The sequence below is a fragment of the Labrus mixtus genome, chromosome 4, assembly GCF_963584025.1.
Source record: "Labrus mixtus chromosome 4, fLabMix1.1, whole genome shotgun sequence".
NCBI lineage: Eukaryota > Metazoa > Chordata > Actinopteri > Labriformes > Labridae > Labrus > Labrus mixtus.
Genome location: NC_083615.1, coordinates 20,281,738 through 20,298,884, shown reverse-complemented (window position 1 = coordinate 20,298,884; position 17,147 = coordinate 20,281,738). Strand labels below are relative to the sequence as shown.

At 39.7% G+C, this 17,147-nt stretch overlaps 1 protein-coding gene across 1 annotated transcript; it reads right to left on the bottom strand.

The window, feature by feature from the left end:
- Positions 1–892: 892 nt before the first annotated feature.
- On the bottom strand, positions 893–16,326 carry slc7a5 (solute carrier family 7 member 5). Its single transcript, XM_061036259.1, has 10 exons — positions 15,476–16,326; positions 12,769–12,894; positions 9,187–9,292; positions 8,623–8,667; positions 8,375–8,498; positions 6,626–6,729; positions 6,356–6,452; positions 5,238–5,387; positions 3,195–3,372; positions 893–3,099 (listed from the first exon to the last, which is right to left on the bottom strand). Exons 1-10 carry the CDS (start codon positions 16,068–16,070, stop codon positions 3,044–3,046), a joined length of 1,581 nt encoding a protein of 526 aa, XP_060892242.1. The 5' UTR covers positions 16,071–16,326; the 3' UTR covers positions 893–3,043.
- Between the last annotated feature and the right edge of the window lie 821 nt (positions 16,327–17,147).

The following is a 17,147-nucleotide window of genomic DNA, read 5'->3' as shown; positions in this document are numbered from 1 at the left end:
ACACAAAGCAGTGCAGGGGGAGGAGGAACAAACTCGCAGTACATTGAGTTCTGCTTCATGGTCAAAAGCTCATTTCGAGTAGCACTAGACTAAATAAGATATGAACAAGGTAAGACGTGAGAGACTATTCAGCTTAATGTTAGCAGGGCAATGGCATGTATCACCAGTATTCTACCACCACAGCCGTTGAAAATATAAGGAAAATGGATTACACATTAAATGTGGCAGTCCTTTTGATGCTGTTCAATCCTACTGCATGCCCGAGTCGGACAATACAACACAAAAACAAAGCTATGGACTGATAAGTTGGCACTGAGGCTTTGATAATGTCAACACCAGTTGAAAACAAGAATGAACCCTCATCTTCCTCAAACCTGCATGTTTGTTTTCCTGGCCACTTAGTGCTATAAGTGGTGCTTAGTTACAAGCTGTAAACATTTGCATATCTAGGCTATAATCTGCTTGTGAGGCTGATTGTATCTACTGCTCAAACACCGAGCTGTCACATACCAAAATCAGAATTCATTTAGACACATTGTTCTTGCACCATGACAAGTCCTCAATAATAATTCCATTTAGTTTTTCATGGAGGAAATATCTGGCCAGTTAACAGCTAAATACTCTGCATGTTCTTGATGGAGAATTCTGTGCACTTGTCATCATTAGGAACCTCCTTGACATTACACATACTAATGTAATATGTTCTTTTTATTATTGATGAAAGCAGGGCTCTGTGATTGATTGTGGAACTGTCCCTGATCCACTCCACCAACTACAGAATATAGAAAATGGATGGATGGTTGGATTGATGGATGGATAAGAAGCCACATTTGAACAAAAAGGGAACAGATGATAAAAAATGGACCAAAAACCAATGACAACAGAAAACAAGTGGAAAAAACTCAAGATTTATTTGTAAAGCACTTTTCACAAAATGCCCTGTAAACAAAGGGACTAATAAACAACAAAGTATCCTAAAAATAAATAAATAAACTTTCTACAGTCCTATTGTGGTTAGTTTCCCATCAGCTTCAAGTGATGGCTGGAGTGTTAACAAAAGGTTCTATTTCTAAAACATACACATTAACCCCTCCTGCATCCCCGAGGGAAGCAACACACTGCATGTACTTTTGGTCCGTTGCCAGGAGGAGAGTTGACATTTTTTCTGTTAATAATAATTAACTGACTTGATCTATTACTATCAGTTTGTGTGGACAGGTAAACATAAAAGATGAGGATGAAAAGTTATAACTAGCAGTTCAAACTGTGATCTGAAAATGAACACTCTCACGTCATAAAAATACAAAACTCTCTGCTTTCCAATTTTCCTTCATAGGTTGAAGAATGGTTGTCTGTGTACTTATATTATCCTTTTTTGTCCTTTTCACTCCAACTATTCCAAATAAAGGACTTACATATACAATAACACACACACAAACATCCACACTAGAAGAGAGTGGAGATGCATCGATTGTGAAAATCCGGGCTGATACCAACAGTTGAAGTAACAATTTTGCTTTTTTTTTTTAATGCTTGACCACAAAAACAGATCAAAGTTTAAAACCTGACTTCCTCTTCCCAATAAAAACACTCTTCTCTGAATCAGTAGTTAGGTGTACTAGATGCCAGCATTCAATTGATATGACACCACAGCTAAACATCGGCTACTGACTTTGGCTCATGCTACATCATTTGCCGATTGTCCCATGTCTGTCAACAGGGCCGATTTCATTCAATACTGATGTTAAACTGATCCATTGGTGAATCCCTGGAAGAGAGATCATGTTTGTTTGTTTTTTACCGTACAGTTACATGGCTTTCTTAATGCTGTCTCTTAAATTCCATCAGTGTGATTGACTTTAAATAGCGCTTTGCTTGCCAGGCTCAGTATGCAGATATTTATCCCCGAACAGAAAATTATATCTCTGACCCAAAAAACATCAACAGGGGGGACAATACCACATTATGGGGTTCCCATGGATCATACTAGTATACCCAGCCCAGGCATTATGGTAAAAATAACAATGCAACTTAAATCAAAACTAAAATACCCAGAAATCTTGTGAGGTGAGATCAGTAGACTACACACAGTAGGGCCAACATTACGACCCGGGTTGGTCTGTAACACATTGGACATAAACATGTAATGCAAGCTGGCTTTAAAAGGAACACAAACTTAAGCTTCTATCTGTTCTTCCTTTCTTTTCTCAGAGTTTTTCTCTGTAAGCAACAAAAACATGAAATAAAATAAGAACAGTAAAAATTAAAAAATAGAAACTCTCTTAACACCAAGTTCTATTTTCAACCACAAAATAACAAAAAGTAGGGCTTAAACTGAACTGACACTGGATGGCAACGGCCATTATCTTAACAGACATGCATCGCAAGTGATCAACAAGCACTTAAACAGACCACACAAGGCCTTTTAGCGTGTGCTAAAAAAAGTAATGACTGCAGGACCAAACGTTACAATCATTTTAAGCCACAACTTCAACCTGTTCTAGAAAAATTTAATTATCCAGAAAATCATTGGGGATCCTAGCATGATTTAAAAAATGGTAACAATGGATTTAGACTTGCTCCTTTTAAAGCGGTTTGCAGGACAGTGTATAAGCCGACGACAGCCTCAGGCACCACTGACACCTACTGCATAAAGCTGACCTTTACTGTCAGATAAGGCACAACTTGCTTAATGCAAACAGGGTTATGATGAGGGAGGTCATTTTACATTAAAATATTTTTTGAAAAGAAATGAGGATTATTAAAAATTGTCAATTTAAATGCATTGTAAAAAAGTCTAAATGTAACAGCCTACCAAGGAATTAGGGACAAAAAAAAACGTCCTTGAATGACAACTCTAGACATGTCATCAATATATGAAACAGGAAAGGAAATAAATGACGACCACTAAAACACAGTAGCCTAAAACATCTGCATGTTCATCAGGTCCTTATCAGCACCCAGCACACAGGGTGTGTGTGTGTGTGTGAGGGCACATTGGGTGCAACCAAATGAGCCACTAGCTGTAGTAAATGGATAGGCCTTAGGACTCTTGAGGCACCACCTCCATCACCTTCTGACACATGGCTGTGGTCGAGACTGCAAAAAACACAGAAGTGATGGTTACCTTCAATGTAGAAAAGATTTACTGTTTTAGAAACCTAAACGTGAGAAAGAAAAGGTATTGCACTCACAGATTCCATGAAGCAGCCACTTGGGTTTGTTTTTCCACCACACACCCAACAGGTAAACAGGGATTCCAGTGGCGATGATGCCAAAACCAATGGCACACTCCACTGGAGTCTTCCAGAAGGACACGATGATTAGGAAAAGGCAGGCCAGCACAAAGCTCACTGGTAGCAGAATATTCACCTACAGGGAGAAGACATGAAGACCGGTCAGCATGAACATATCATCCCCCCCCACTCACCCAAAACAAGAACATGCTTTATAATGTCTTTTTGTGTAAATTAATCAAACAAGATGTGTGTTACAACTTTAGATGGTGATATGTTTAAACCTTTTCACAGAGCCAGAATAGTTCCATCCCACTACACCAACTATTGAAATGCTCGTCTAAGCTAACACAATGTTATAAGGAGACATACGAGTGGTTTTAATCTTCCAAGTCTCAGTAAAAAAAAATAGTTCAATACTCAACAATCATTGAAGAGATTGTTTGATCCATGTAGCCTTTTTATGCACTGAAATTACATTTCTCCTGTTTTGCCACTGTATTCACTGAAATTATATTTTCACTCCAAAAAAATGATTCTCGAAAACAGAGTTTGAAGAAATTGTTTAAGAGTTTGGTGTGGAGAAACTCCACCTTAATGTATTTGTCAGAAACTTTGTTAATCATGCCGCTGCCTGTCTTGGCCAGAACATTCATAGAAAAGAGATTTTTATTGTCAAGGTTTTTTTTTCTGGCTTCAATAAAAGTTAAATAAAATAAAAATACAAAACATAATTTGAATGGACCGGAGTATTGACTTAATGTTCAACATCAGTGCTGGACCGTACAGAAAGCTTTTGTGGCTGACTTGGAGCAAATACCCAAAGTTAGACAACTGATGGACAACACTCTCATTAGAGTATTAACTGTTATGTCACTCTTTAATTACCCCCAAATATCACATACGAGGGGCATTTTCAGGTGACAATCTACCTTTGTGCATGCAGACTAAATGAAAGGGATCATGAATCTACCAGGTAGCTGACATACAGAATCTCTTCATCGAAGAGATTCATTTGTAAATCAAACCTTTTCCTTCTCTGGCTGCTCTGTTTCAGATCTGTTGGACAGCAGGAATGTGACAAACAAAGAAAGGAGAAAGAAATAGAGTGGGAGAGTGAAAGAGAGAGGAGGCCCGCAGAGATACAGTGCTACCACTGTCCCACCACACACACACACACACACACACACACACACACACACACACACACACACACACACACACACACACACACACACACACACACACACACACACACACACACACACACACACACACACACACACACACACACACACACACACACACACACACACACACACACACACACACACACACACACACACACACACACACACACACACACACACACACACACACACACACACACACACACACACACACACACACACACACACACACACACACACACACACACACACACACACACACACACACACACACACACACACACACACACACACACACACACACACACACACACACACACACACACACAACTTTGGGCCAGCAGGCAGATGAAAGGAGTCGGGGCGTCCTTCAGGCTGTAACAAGGGATACACACACATACACAGCATCACACGTCAAAGCTTACAAACTCATCCAACTAAGTACAACAATCGCTCAATGGTCCTTCTTGTATTTAGAAGTCCTGCAGCTATTGGTCTATTCAGGAGAGCTGATTCACTTCCTCTTATGCATACACTACCTCTCAGCGAGAACAGCAGAGACATAAGCTTTGCTGTTTGGATCTTTGTTTGTTGCATGAAACAATGAACAACATGGCCTGCTTTAAAGCTAACTTAAGTTGGAGTCACGAGCAACAAAGACTGAATTAGTCTTTCATTTTAACAGGTGTCCAAGTGTCCGTGTGTCTGTTCATGTTCCCCAATGGCCATTGGGAAGAGAACCAAAAAAAAAAAAAAAAACGTCAGTTCAGTTTTTTCTTTTTGAATGGTCAATTGCGTTGAGTTAGCTCACCTTGATTGGTCGCTCCAGCTCTGGCTTCTTATAACGAAGCCACATCATCCCAACAATTGCCATGGCAATGCAGAGCCAGTTGAAGAAGCTGAAGAAGTTTATAACAGAGAAGATGTCGTTGGAGAAGGCGTAGAGCAGAGTCATCAAGCACTGGAGGGAGTGAGAGAAAAAAAAAATCAGGTTTGCAATAAAAGATAACAAAGAGTAGTATATGCAGATTACCTAACGCTCGCTGATGCCAAGCATTCATTGTCTTTTTCTCAGAGCTGATTTACAACGGCTCTGAGAGTGTTAAAGTTGTCACAAACTTGGTATTGGGTCAATCACAAATATGAGTGAAAGACAGAAGAGTCATATGAAAGTATATATATGATATAAATAAATGTTTTGAATGTATAATGTGTAATATTTTCTACACATGCTCCAGAGCAGAATTAGGGTGCACTCACACTAGCAAAGCTGTCCAGTACCATGCTGATGCATGGTTGTCCCCCCCCCAGCAGGCCTGCACTCACACTGCTTCAGCACTAACCGGGGCCTGAGCACGGTTACCTCTTGTACAAAACGTCGTAATACAACACATGGCTTCATCTGATCATGAAGCATGCTTCATTTACAAGACAGGCAGACTTGAAATTTTTTTTTTAAATAAAATAAAAGACGCGCGGTCTAGTCCGTGTCCACACATCGGTGAACATCACAGAGAACATGACATATACTTTACTGACTTTGTGGCTTATTTTGAGTCCTTTTAGTCAGATACAGCCAGAACACTCTGGGATTTCTCTGTAGTGAAGGCTGTCCACGTTGTGTTTCCCGTGCATGAACTGTACTGTGCCAAAGCACACCTCTTCCAAGCGTGTCAGGGCCAAGGAAGTGTATCGTGCTTGAGCACGTATTGAAGCACTCACACTCGTCAAACGAGCTGGACTTTGGAGGTGAAGGGTGCTTAGGCATGGTACGGATTGCCTAGTGTGGGTGCGCCCTCATTCTCTGCTTCATTACCAAGTTTAACCGACACAATGATACCTTCCTACTTTTAGATTTATTCTGTTTGCTTTCTTTATGAAATATATCTGTGCTTAATGCAAAGTGATTAAGAATATAAGACTACCTACAGTGAATATAAGTGAGGGCAGAGGTGTCAGCAGGGTGGGATGGATCATTGACAGCAGGCTTGGCAGGTGACCCTCCCGAGAACCTACGAAGAATAATCTGAAAGGGAAGGAAAGCCATCAAATCACAAATCAGTTGAATGACATGCCATTTTTGATGTAATGCAATTGTTTTAAGATTTACAGTTTCTCACAAGTAGTTAGAAGGTCTACATATACTTTAATATGTCAATGTGTTTACATTTGTCATTTGGGATCTGTTTTTTTTTTTACCTTGATGATGTGAACAGAGAGCCATTAACTGATCCAAAACAGGACAGTCCTACAAACACAGGGATGATCCATGCCATTGGACCCAGGTGGTAGTTACCAAAATCCTGCAGAACAGTTACAGATGGAGTACAGGTGTGATCAGTCAAGATCAATGAAGCCCCTCTGCTGAACAACCAGTGCAAGAGTCTGAGGGACAAAGGGAGTACTCTGGAGCTAGTAAGAACACCTGAATAAGAACACCTGAATTGTGAAGCAATTGATCAAATAATGACCAGACAGGGGTCACACTGCCTTGCTATACTCGTTTCATCAACATAACAAAATGAGCCGAACTTTGAACAGGTCACAACAAGTTGAACTGTTTCTAGGTAAATTGGCGGTTTCAGTTTAAAACTTTTTAAGAATTTGATAAACAGTATGTAGCAGAAAAGTGTACGTGATGAGTTTAGAGATGTGGTTCAGTTCAAATCATGAGGACTACAATTTCTAAAACACTTTGTTGGGAAACCCCAACACTTGTTTATTTGTCATTTTAAATGTGCATCTTTTGTTGCGGTTACACCTAGCCTCCATACGACTTTCTTGTTTAAGGGTTTGGTGAAGTAGAAACAAAAAGTAGACTGTTGAAAACACAGACATTAACATTGGCTTGCCGGTTTGGTCTGATTAGTCAAGATTCTTCTTTCCTGTTTTTGCCAAACTCCTTCCATTTCTTCTTCTCAATAAAGATGTAACCTCTAGTCCCTACATTTTTAACCTTTTTCTTTTTAGTTTCATAACATATTAAAAGTTGTTCTTGTTTCTCACATACTTGCTCATCAGACCTTCAAAATGTACTCTGTGAGCTTTGAAGAGACAAATCCCCCGACAGCTCCACTATGAAAATATCTAAGAATACATTTCTCTTTTTCTTTGACGTCCTTAAGCCTGATTTATACTTCTGCGCTGGAGCCGCGTCGTAGCATACGCCACAGGTTTGTTTGGATTATCAAATTACATAAGAGACCTATAAAAGTCACGTAATACATTTACTTTTAAGTGGCACATTACATTTCCGTTTTAAGAAGTATTCTCTATTGTTTATTCTTGTTTTAGTTCATGTTCCAAGTTAATTAATCCTGGTTCACTTTCTTTTTCTTGGCTTCACTTTGAGCAGTGATTATATACCAGTGTTTGACTACCCGACCAGCCAATGCTGTTGCTTAGGGTGCTTGGGATGCACCCCTGGAATCAAAGGAGCACTACTGAATCCATCTCTAGCTGCTCAGACCACTTGGCCTTTATCCTATATCAATGTGGAAATTTGATTTTAAAGATTTTACTCCAAAAACATTCGTGTGCCCTCCTCTGTCTCATGTTGCCAGAAATATATTGCTTTTCTGCAGGGCAATGGGATAATGTAGAAAGCTTTAGTAGCTTCCTGCGCTATGAATCCTGTCTTTCAATATTCTTAAGGGCTGCTCTTCAAACATGGCCTGTGTTTTTCAGCAACATCAATGTATCTTTATTTCACCCAACTGACTGAAATCACAAGTAGATCCATTCCTCTGTAATATATTTACTGTTTCTGTAATGGTCTTGTTTAAAATACTGGACATTTGTATTATATTTCTATAGTATTATTTATGAATGGGATCAATGAATAAGTGATGATGAGTTAGTTTGTGTTGATCATGGAAAAGATGAGGAAATAGCACTTTTATGTATTAACTGTAACTGGAAGCCTTCATACAAAGTGTCAGCACTCACCACAGCCACAGCCTCAGAGCCAAGCATCTGCTCAGGTGAGAGGGTGGTGAAATATGCCAGATTGGTCAGGACGTAAACTGCTGTCACTATGGGCAGAGAAATGATGATGGCCCGGGGTAGATTTCTGAGGAAGACAAACACCCAGTCTCGTTTGTAACTAAGAAAACAACTAAATACTATCAATCTTTTTTTTTAAACAATTCAGATTGTTTAACATTAATCCATACATGTAACGTATTAATACTCACTTATATGGATCGATCATCTCCTCAGTGACAAAATTCAAGTAGTTCCTGTAAGTGGAAAGGAACAAATCAGTCATAAAGTTATAGTAACGTAGCATAATTATGTTATTGATGAATTCATTGTGTTGATTCATGGCCTCAGACATGTGATGTATAAATGTATATACTGCCTAAACATGAAAAATCTATAAATAAATTGATCACAAAAAAAGTAACTTAGCTAAATTTACTCTAAAAAGTATGAAAATAAACTTTTACTTTTCCAAACTGCATCAAAATATACGGTAGGAGCAATTGATTTATAAAAATAAATAGATCTGTAGCTTGGTTCACAACATGGTTTCTTTTAACACAGAGTAAAGAAACAATACTAGAAAGAAAGCTGGTTGATTATTCAATATTATTGTGAATGAAGATACAGTTAGGTCATATTTTAAAAAGGAAAAAAAATTGTTTCATTTATTTCAATATTTTGACCATGAGTGGTCACTAACTCATTTTACCTCAAGAGGGCAACAATTTCAATATTTCTGATCCTCACAGGTGTAGGTCAATGTTTTAACTCACCAGCCACCATACGCAAACAGGCCGCTATACAGTGCTAAGCCTAAGCTGCCAAACTCATATTTGGAACCTTTGAATGAATTCTCTGGAAGAAGACGGTCTGTGTCACCTGGAGATTACAAGTGAGAATGAATTGGGGTTAAGACAAAACAGACAAAAAAAAACAACAAATCTGACTGCCTGCACTATCCACTGCACTGAAGTTTACCAGGCAGTCTGGAAAACCTGTAATGCTGAGCAAAATGAAACAATGATCTGGCACACAATGACATGCACCAAAGAAGCCTTTGGAGGGGAGAAAGACAAACATTCATCTAAAATATGTCCAAGTGTGCAAGCCAGAAAGCTTGCAGAATAAGTGGAGTTAAGACAGGCTGAGACAGACAATAAGTGACCCAGACAGTGGCTCAGCTCCGTAGATTGACCTGAGGGATGGACGGATCAGGGAACTGATGAAAATAAGGAGCAACCAGATGAGGTTTTTTTAAGGGCATGGCAACAGTAGTTGTTGGGTGGAGAGTTTATTTTTTTCACTTCATTTGATCAGTCATTGTTAGGATTTATCACATGTTGGTCATATCCTCTCTCCTCTGATCCCCAGACTGCTGCTGGTTTGAGGGGATCTGTGCCACATTCCTGATGGAGCTGCTCCCCACAACATGCACACACATTCTCAGACATGGGGACGGTTACTAAACCAACAGCCTGGGGCAGTGTTGGTACTAGAAGGGTTAGACCTTTGTGCAGCATGGGAGCCTAATTACTGCACTGGGTGTGATTAACAGATCTATGCTCTGACTTTCAAAATATGTAGCACCCTAAGACCTCATTATCAAAACAGGAGTTGGGTCTCTTGGTCCCTTGATCTTGGCATGCACCATTTCATAGTTAAAGTCTGCCCATAGGTGCAATTCCTTATCCTTCAACCTGTTCATAGAGGCACCAAAAAGGTTCCTTCAAAGAAAGAAGAGGCAGCAATCCATTTACATTTTTCATTATTCTGCAGATTATTCCAGGCTGGGCTGAGCTAGATAAACATTATATATAACAATGAGGAACTTGATGTGTAAATCCACAAATTTTCTTTAAATTTCTCTTTGCCAAAAAAGCTTTAAAACTCAGCAATTTGCAGCTCTCCTCTCTATTCTATGACTTTGCTGTGTAAATGGTATAATGTATGAACTCACTAATCTATTGACATCACTAAAGACATATAAATACACTGATAGACGATAGGCAGATGGACATGAAGACAGACATATAGGTTTTAATGTTTTATATTAATATGGGTCAGTATGACATAGATTAAATACAATTGTTGACAGTGTGTGGACAGGATAGAAGTTAAGTGTTTCACAACCCAATAGTGTGGGCAGGTGTTCGAGTGAGCACCTAATCAGATTACACTGATCTCTAAATTTAGACACCAGCAGACTGTGTCATCATAGAGCTTGAAGGGTCAAGACGCTCACATAAACACAGAGATATACAGCAAGTGCAGCACTGACAAAGAGCACTCAAACTACACCAAACTCCCATCGCCATGGTTGCAGACACTGCTGCACTTACATTTTACTTTTCGTTATGGGAAAACTTTAACTATTGCAAAATTAAATTGTCATTATGGAATACAGCGGTGTATAGGTGTATATTTTCTAATTTTTCTAAAGTGGCTGATTAACCAACATGCGTCATAATCTCCGCCCCAATCGTAAAACAGAACCAGTTGAAATAGCAAAGAAGACCAGTCAGGTGAGATAGTTTAAACACTCAGCATCACACACAGTCTCTGCCTCAATCTGGATTACCTGAGGTGTCTCAGATACACAGAAGAGCAAAACAAGAAAATACTGTTGTGAAAGATTTAGAGATTAAACATAATGATGGAAGAGATCTCACTTTAGAAACAGCACTAATTAAAGGACTAAGATCAAAAGAGAGAAGCATTACTGTTCCTGCTGCAGCCATACCCCTAAACAGTTGTTACACTGGCAAGATTTTCATTTATTTTCTGTGGATTAAATTACTCAAAAAAAGAAAAGTAAGAAAGGCCAACACAGTTCCTGCCTCTACTGAAGTGGCAGGAACTTTCAAGGACTGGATTATTTCGAGCTCGTGCTTGTTATTATGTCTAGGAGAATAGCTACAGCTTGATCCACTGGGGTTTAGGGAGGATTGATGTTAGAACATTTTTTACAGATAAAGTTTGTAGCAATTTATCATTGGAAATTTTGTGATGTCAGGTTTTAAACATACAAGAAACTGTACTGTAACATCATCTAGATTTGGGGACAGAAATGAGTGTGTATTTAAGAAAACTCTTTTGAAAAATGAACACCAATCAACAAATTATAACAGCAGACAATTGTAGGCGCCTATAAACAATCTAAAATAAGGTTACAAGGAATCATGAATCATTTTGACAATCCCTAACAGGTAGCACATTATCCTTTAAAGTCCATTGTAAATAAATCAAATGCTAAGAAGCCTAAGCCTAAACCTTGTAATTTTTTTGTTTACTAAACTCAAAACAGACTTTGTCACTTCTTAAAAAATCCCTTCTTAAAACCAGCTTGTATAGACTTCCTCTATGTGATGGTGTCTTCTTAGTGTTATGTTATGTCTTATTATTATTTTAATAATAATAATAATAATAATAATAATAATAATAACTAATTTATTTTCTTGTTTTTCAAGCTCTTATTTCATTTTTTTGTTGTTGTTTTCTGTTTTCACATTTTCAATGCTTTTATCTCTTTTTAATTGCTCTTTATATTGTTTCTTTTTTTGGTTCATAAGCCCGGCGTACAGAGGTAGTAGACTCGTAGCGAGCAGCCCGAGTACAATCCGGCCTGTGGCTCCTTTTTCATGTCGTTCCCCACTCTCTCTCTCTCTCTCTCTCTCTCTCTCCCCCCGTTACTAACTCTATCCACTGCCCTGTCCCTCCAATAAAGCCATAAAACCCCAAAAACAACTATCTTTGAAAAAATGCCATCTTAGCCTGCAGGAGTTAAGCAAAATAAAAAAAACTATTTTTATGAATTAAAAGCTTGTTTTCTTTCTTGATTTCATTTAATCTCAAGTGAAGTCAATTTCATTTAAATTATGCCAAATCACAGAAAGTGTCTCTGCTGTGATACGACCCCTTGAGTTAAAAGAGAAAGACGGGGCGTGAGGAAGATGGAAATTCTACCAGAGATTGCACAGCATCAATGATAAAAACTACAACAAAAGAAAATACATTCTAATAATGATAGAAGTACTAACAGGATTATTTTATTTAAACATGTTGCCAGACAACTGTTTGTTTAGCCTGCAGGAGTTGTATCGTATTAAACTTGCCTGTGTGAAAAACAAAGTGATTTGTAAAGAGCATCAACCGTTAATGGTCTGCATCTGTGTCTTCAGATATCCTTACTTGACCCCATCATGTTTCATCAGGAGCTCATTATATTCAGAAATGAATGCAACATGAATCTGTTGTTGTATGGGAAGGGTCCATTAAATATGTACATACAACTAAAACACATGCATGAACATGGACTTAACGAATGTACTTTAAGTATTTGTGCTTGCTAAGGGTACCTTGGCCAATTTTGATGAAGCCGATGATGATGATGAGTCCAAGTGCCAGAAGCTTGGCTACTGCAAAGAAGTCCTGCACTCTGGTGGCTGCCTTCACACTGTAGCAGTTGATAAAGGTCAACAACACTGCAGAGAAGGAGAGGGAGAGAAAACGTCACCTCATTAGTATCAGTCTTAAATTAGTTGGTTTGATTCTGTGCAACAAAAGGATTTTACTGAAGAGTGTAGCTTTCTGCAGCTGATTGTTAGGTTGAAAGTGTGTGGCATGCTTCAAGCTTGCAAAAATCGCCAAAAAACACATTCTTGAGAAAATAAAAAATCCTTTTCAGCACATGCCTCTTTTTTTTTCAATTACACGTACAGTGACGTTAACCACCCCCTGCTGCACACAAACACACAAATACACACCCCTAGAGTTGTTGAAGAGGCCCCTCACCCTGGACGGCACTAAAAGTGATTAACTAAAGCAGCAGGTTCTCTTCAAAGCTCCTAAATCAGGTCAGGGCCACAACAGAAAGACGAGACAGAGCACAATGAGGCTCTGTGTTAAAAAGTCCAAGACAAAGAGAGAGAGCCTGAGTACAGTGGAGGGACTGGTCACACATTCACTTGTGCACGGACACACAGAGAGGCTCGTATCCAAACTTACCCAGGAATGGGTACACTCATTAAAAAATTAAACTTAAAATCTAGAATATTCGGATTTCAACAAAGAAAGGATCAAATGATGCAGAACTCAAACAAAATATACCCATGGAGTAATTGTGTTGTGTGTGTGTGTGTGTGTGTGTGTGTGTGTGTGTGTGTGTGTGTGTGTGTGTGTGTGCGTGTGCGTGTGCGTGTGTGTGTGTGTGCGCAAGTGGAGATTTGTTTCTCAGTCCCACAGTAACCCTGACGACCCCACCTTCTAAACTGCAGGCATGCACCCCACACACACACACTCTTAAGTGAGCAATCCGCGTTAAACACACACACACACACACACACACACATACATTCAAACACACACTAACAGCCCGGCCACTCGGTCCATGGCTCTGTCATGTGGTCCTAAGAATTTAGCCTTCAGTCCATTTAAAGATTAGATACTAGGGGTTGTTAGCTGCCTCCTCAAACATTCACAGGACACAAATGCAGACCCAAATACAATATCCAAGCATAATCATTAATGCAGACGGAAAAAGATTATGTGAGGTGAAAGGGAGATTTGCTCAATGTGGCCGTCAAAGTAATAATAATAATAATCCAGAGTTAATCTTGGTCAAACTCAATTCTTAGCGGCCAGAAAACAGACGGCGTGTCTGTGAAATGCACTCAAAGTTAGGACTAGGTGACGCTGAACTGCACATCAAAAAACACTTGATTATCATGAACATGGCATTAACGTTTGGATTAAGCCGAGTGCTGAGAGGAGGAGTAAATTATTAACGTGTGTTCCTCACTTTCAGTTCATTTCTCAATATTTTGGAACGACTGAATCTTTAAAGCAAATCCTAAATAATAAATGACCATCTAAATGATTACAAATTTGTCATATCTATCAATTGGCATCACAAATAGACCTAGTTATCATCAAAGTAAGAGCTATATTTTGCAAGGCGATATTATATCAATTCATGGCCCCAAAGTATCTATATTTTTATTATATTAGCATGAGCTAATATGCTTTTTTTAAATGTTTGACTGCCGAAGGGGTTGCACAATGCAATTTGTACAGTCGTCCATACATGTTTGTGTTGAGTTAAGTTGGATTTGACTGAAATACTTACAGTTCAGATTGTGAGGTACATGCAGCCCTTTATGGGTTTTACTTTCATCACAGTGATGGTCAGTCTGTGGCCTTGACTCCCATTGTGTAGAAATACAAAACTAAAGTGAGATGAATAGACTGAGAATATTTTCTTCTTCGTCAAAACACTTCTTGATTTAGTTTAATTATGTGGTCATAATACACAGTTCAAAAAGTTCAATCGAGAACGTCATTACTGTGACTCAAGTATTGAGGTGATATAGTATCTGGGGCATCTGGTGATTCCCACCCCTAGCATATAATAATGAAGTCTCATTGCATGATCTCATAGGCTGCTACATTTGATTCATTCACACAAGGAAATCAAAAGAGGGATTAATTCGAATTATTTTCAAATCCACAAAACGTGTCATATAATGTGCATCTATCTTCTCCAGCTTAGGTGCTTTTTTTTTTTTTTCTTTCCTCATTTTGAAAGTCAATCAGAGAAATTGTAAAGAAGCAATCATTAAAAGGCCGAAAGAATTATATAAATACATTTTAAACTAACAGTGTGTATTTTTTAAAACATAATAATTATTTAAAAAAAGTTAAGGCATGAGAGAGCAACATAAATTGATAATCAGAGAAAAAGGCATGGGCATCTCTCAACATCACCGGATCTGATGTAATAACGAGACATTTTACAGCAGCCTGGCATCACACGTGTTCTGCAAGATCCCGCTGAGGCTGAAAACTTGATGTTAGAGACATGAGTCTGTATTAATGTATCTGTCTGTTTCCGCCAGCCTTGATGGTTTTTTTTTTGTACTTTATCCGAAAGTAGAAATCCAAACACCTCAATTGTAACCGAAGTTAAGAATACTAGATAACAAGTTCAGCCCACATTAAAAAAAATAAAAGAAACATTAACATTTAATCGCGGGCAGCATGCCTCGGCTAAACACGGATACTCACGTATGCAGAGGCAGGCCACGACCTTAGCCCCGTTCTCCGGAACTGGGCAAACGGGGAAAATGGGTTTTAGGAGGTAGGTGGCGAAAACATAGGCGACTATGTATTGCGAGGACGGCCGAATGATGAGCAACTCGATCCAGAGTTTCAGGAAGGCTGGCAGGGAGCCGTACACCTCCAGGATGTAGGCATAGTCACCCCCGGACTTGGAGATGGTTGTCCCCAGCTCCGCGTAGCACAGAGCCCCCACGGTGGAGAAGACTCCGCACACTGCCCACACCACCAGGGACAGACCCACGGAGCCGGCCTCTTTCACCACGCCGGTCGGTGTGACGAAGATGCCGGAGCCTATTATTGTGCCCACGATGATGGCCACGCCGTTTAACAAGGTGATGGTCCTTTTTAGAGTGACCCCGTTCTCCCCTCCCTCTCCTCCGGCGGGGTTGTTGAGGCTTTTGTCGTCGCTTCCTGGTGCTCCATCACGGTTGGAGTCCCCCTTTCCCCCGCCGCTTGCCGGGGCCAGCATCCTCTCCGTGACCTGCTTGTCCTCCTCCCTATCGGCCGAGGAATTGGAGTTCCTCTTTTTCAACCCTGACATCGTTGGCTAAGTTTCCTCTCTTTACGTCCTTACTCGGCGGACACAAAGCTCACAGCTCTTGCCGACACACGCCCTCTGTTAACGGTCTGTTCCTCCTCTCTCTGCCGGTCTGCAATGTGGTCTGATGTCTGACACAGTCACGAGTAGTCCGCGTTTTCTGTTGGTGCGAGTCGGAGCAGCGTGGTTTGGATGAACATAGACGCTGGACTGGCATGATGGCCCTCCTCCGTCAAGGCCAGCCCCTGCTTGTAGTAGTGTCTTCTCCCCGATGCCTCAATCTGTTTGGTCCTTTTTCGCCCTCTAGCGGCAGAAGGCGAAACTACACCTCTGCGAATTTCAGATCAAGCACCTCCACCTGTTTGCAAGAGTGTATGACAGCAATCTGGATCCTCTCTTCTCGTGCCACAACACATTAAAATGTGTTCGTAACACACTCTGACACTCACTGACTGGTTACATTTGTTTTCGCTTTTTCTATTTTTGACCCTGTGTGCGTACCATTGTCAATGTCTGTGCAAGAGACGAAGGGGTGTAATGATACGAGAGGCCTCCAGGCTGCAGCCATGCAGGAACTAGTGATGGACTCCAGTCTCTGCATAATACAACAAGGGCGGACTAGCACTCATCCGTATGCTGTCTGACTGGTTTTTGGTTGTAGGCTAAATGCTGGCCAGAAATGTGGATTTCAAACACATGGTGTCATTAAAGGAAAGCACTTAACTGCATATTTGTAAAAGCAGTACACAAGTCAACTGCAAATACTTACAAGAAGAAGAACCCCACAGACAAAAATAGTTGATCCAAACCCAGGACATCGATTCTGTCAGGAGATTTTATCACCCACATTATAAGGACACTTACATACAAAATATATAATGCTGCAAATAAATAACACTTTAAACAGATTAAAGCAGTGCTTCCATTGTTGACCCTGAGTGTTTGGGCTTTTCCTTTCTATGTTTGTGTTCTATGTTAACACAAACATATTTCCTAAAACCAGAAAATTAAATAAAAATATATATTCTGTTGAAAACACTTTAAATACTAATACTAACTAATTAAAAGATGACATACATT

What these genes read in the sequence shown, in the direction of transcription:
- slc7a5 (XM_061036259.1), bottom strand. Translation starts at nt 16,070, where the DNA reads ATGTCAGGGTTGAAAAAGAGGAACTCCAATTCCTCGGCCGATAGGGAG. An exon ending in GAGATGATCGATCCATATAA is followed by an intron (nt 8,499 to 8,622) that starts GTGAGTATTAAT and finishes TGTCTTCCTCAG; the next exon opens with AAATCTACCCCGGGCCATCA. An exon ending in GCTCTGAGGCTGTGGCTGTG is followed by an intron (nt 6,730 to 8,374) that starts GTGAGTGCTGAC and finishes ACTGTTCTGCAG; the next exon opens with GATTTTGGTAACTACCACCT.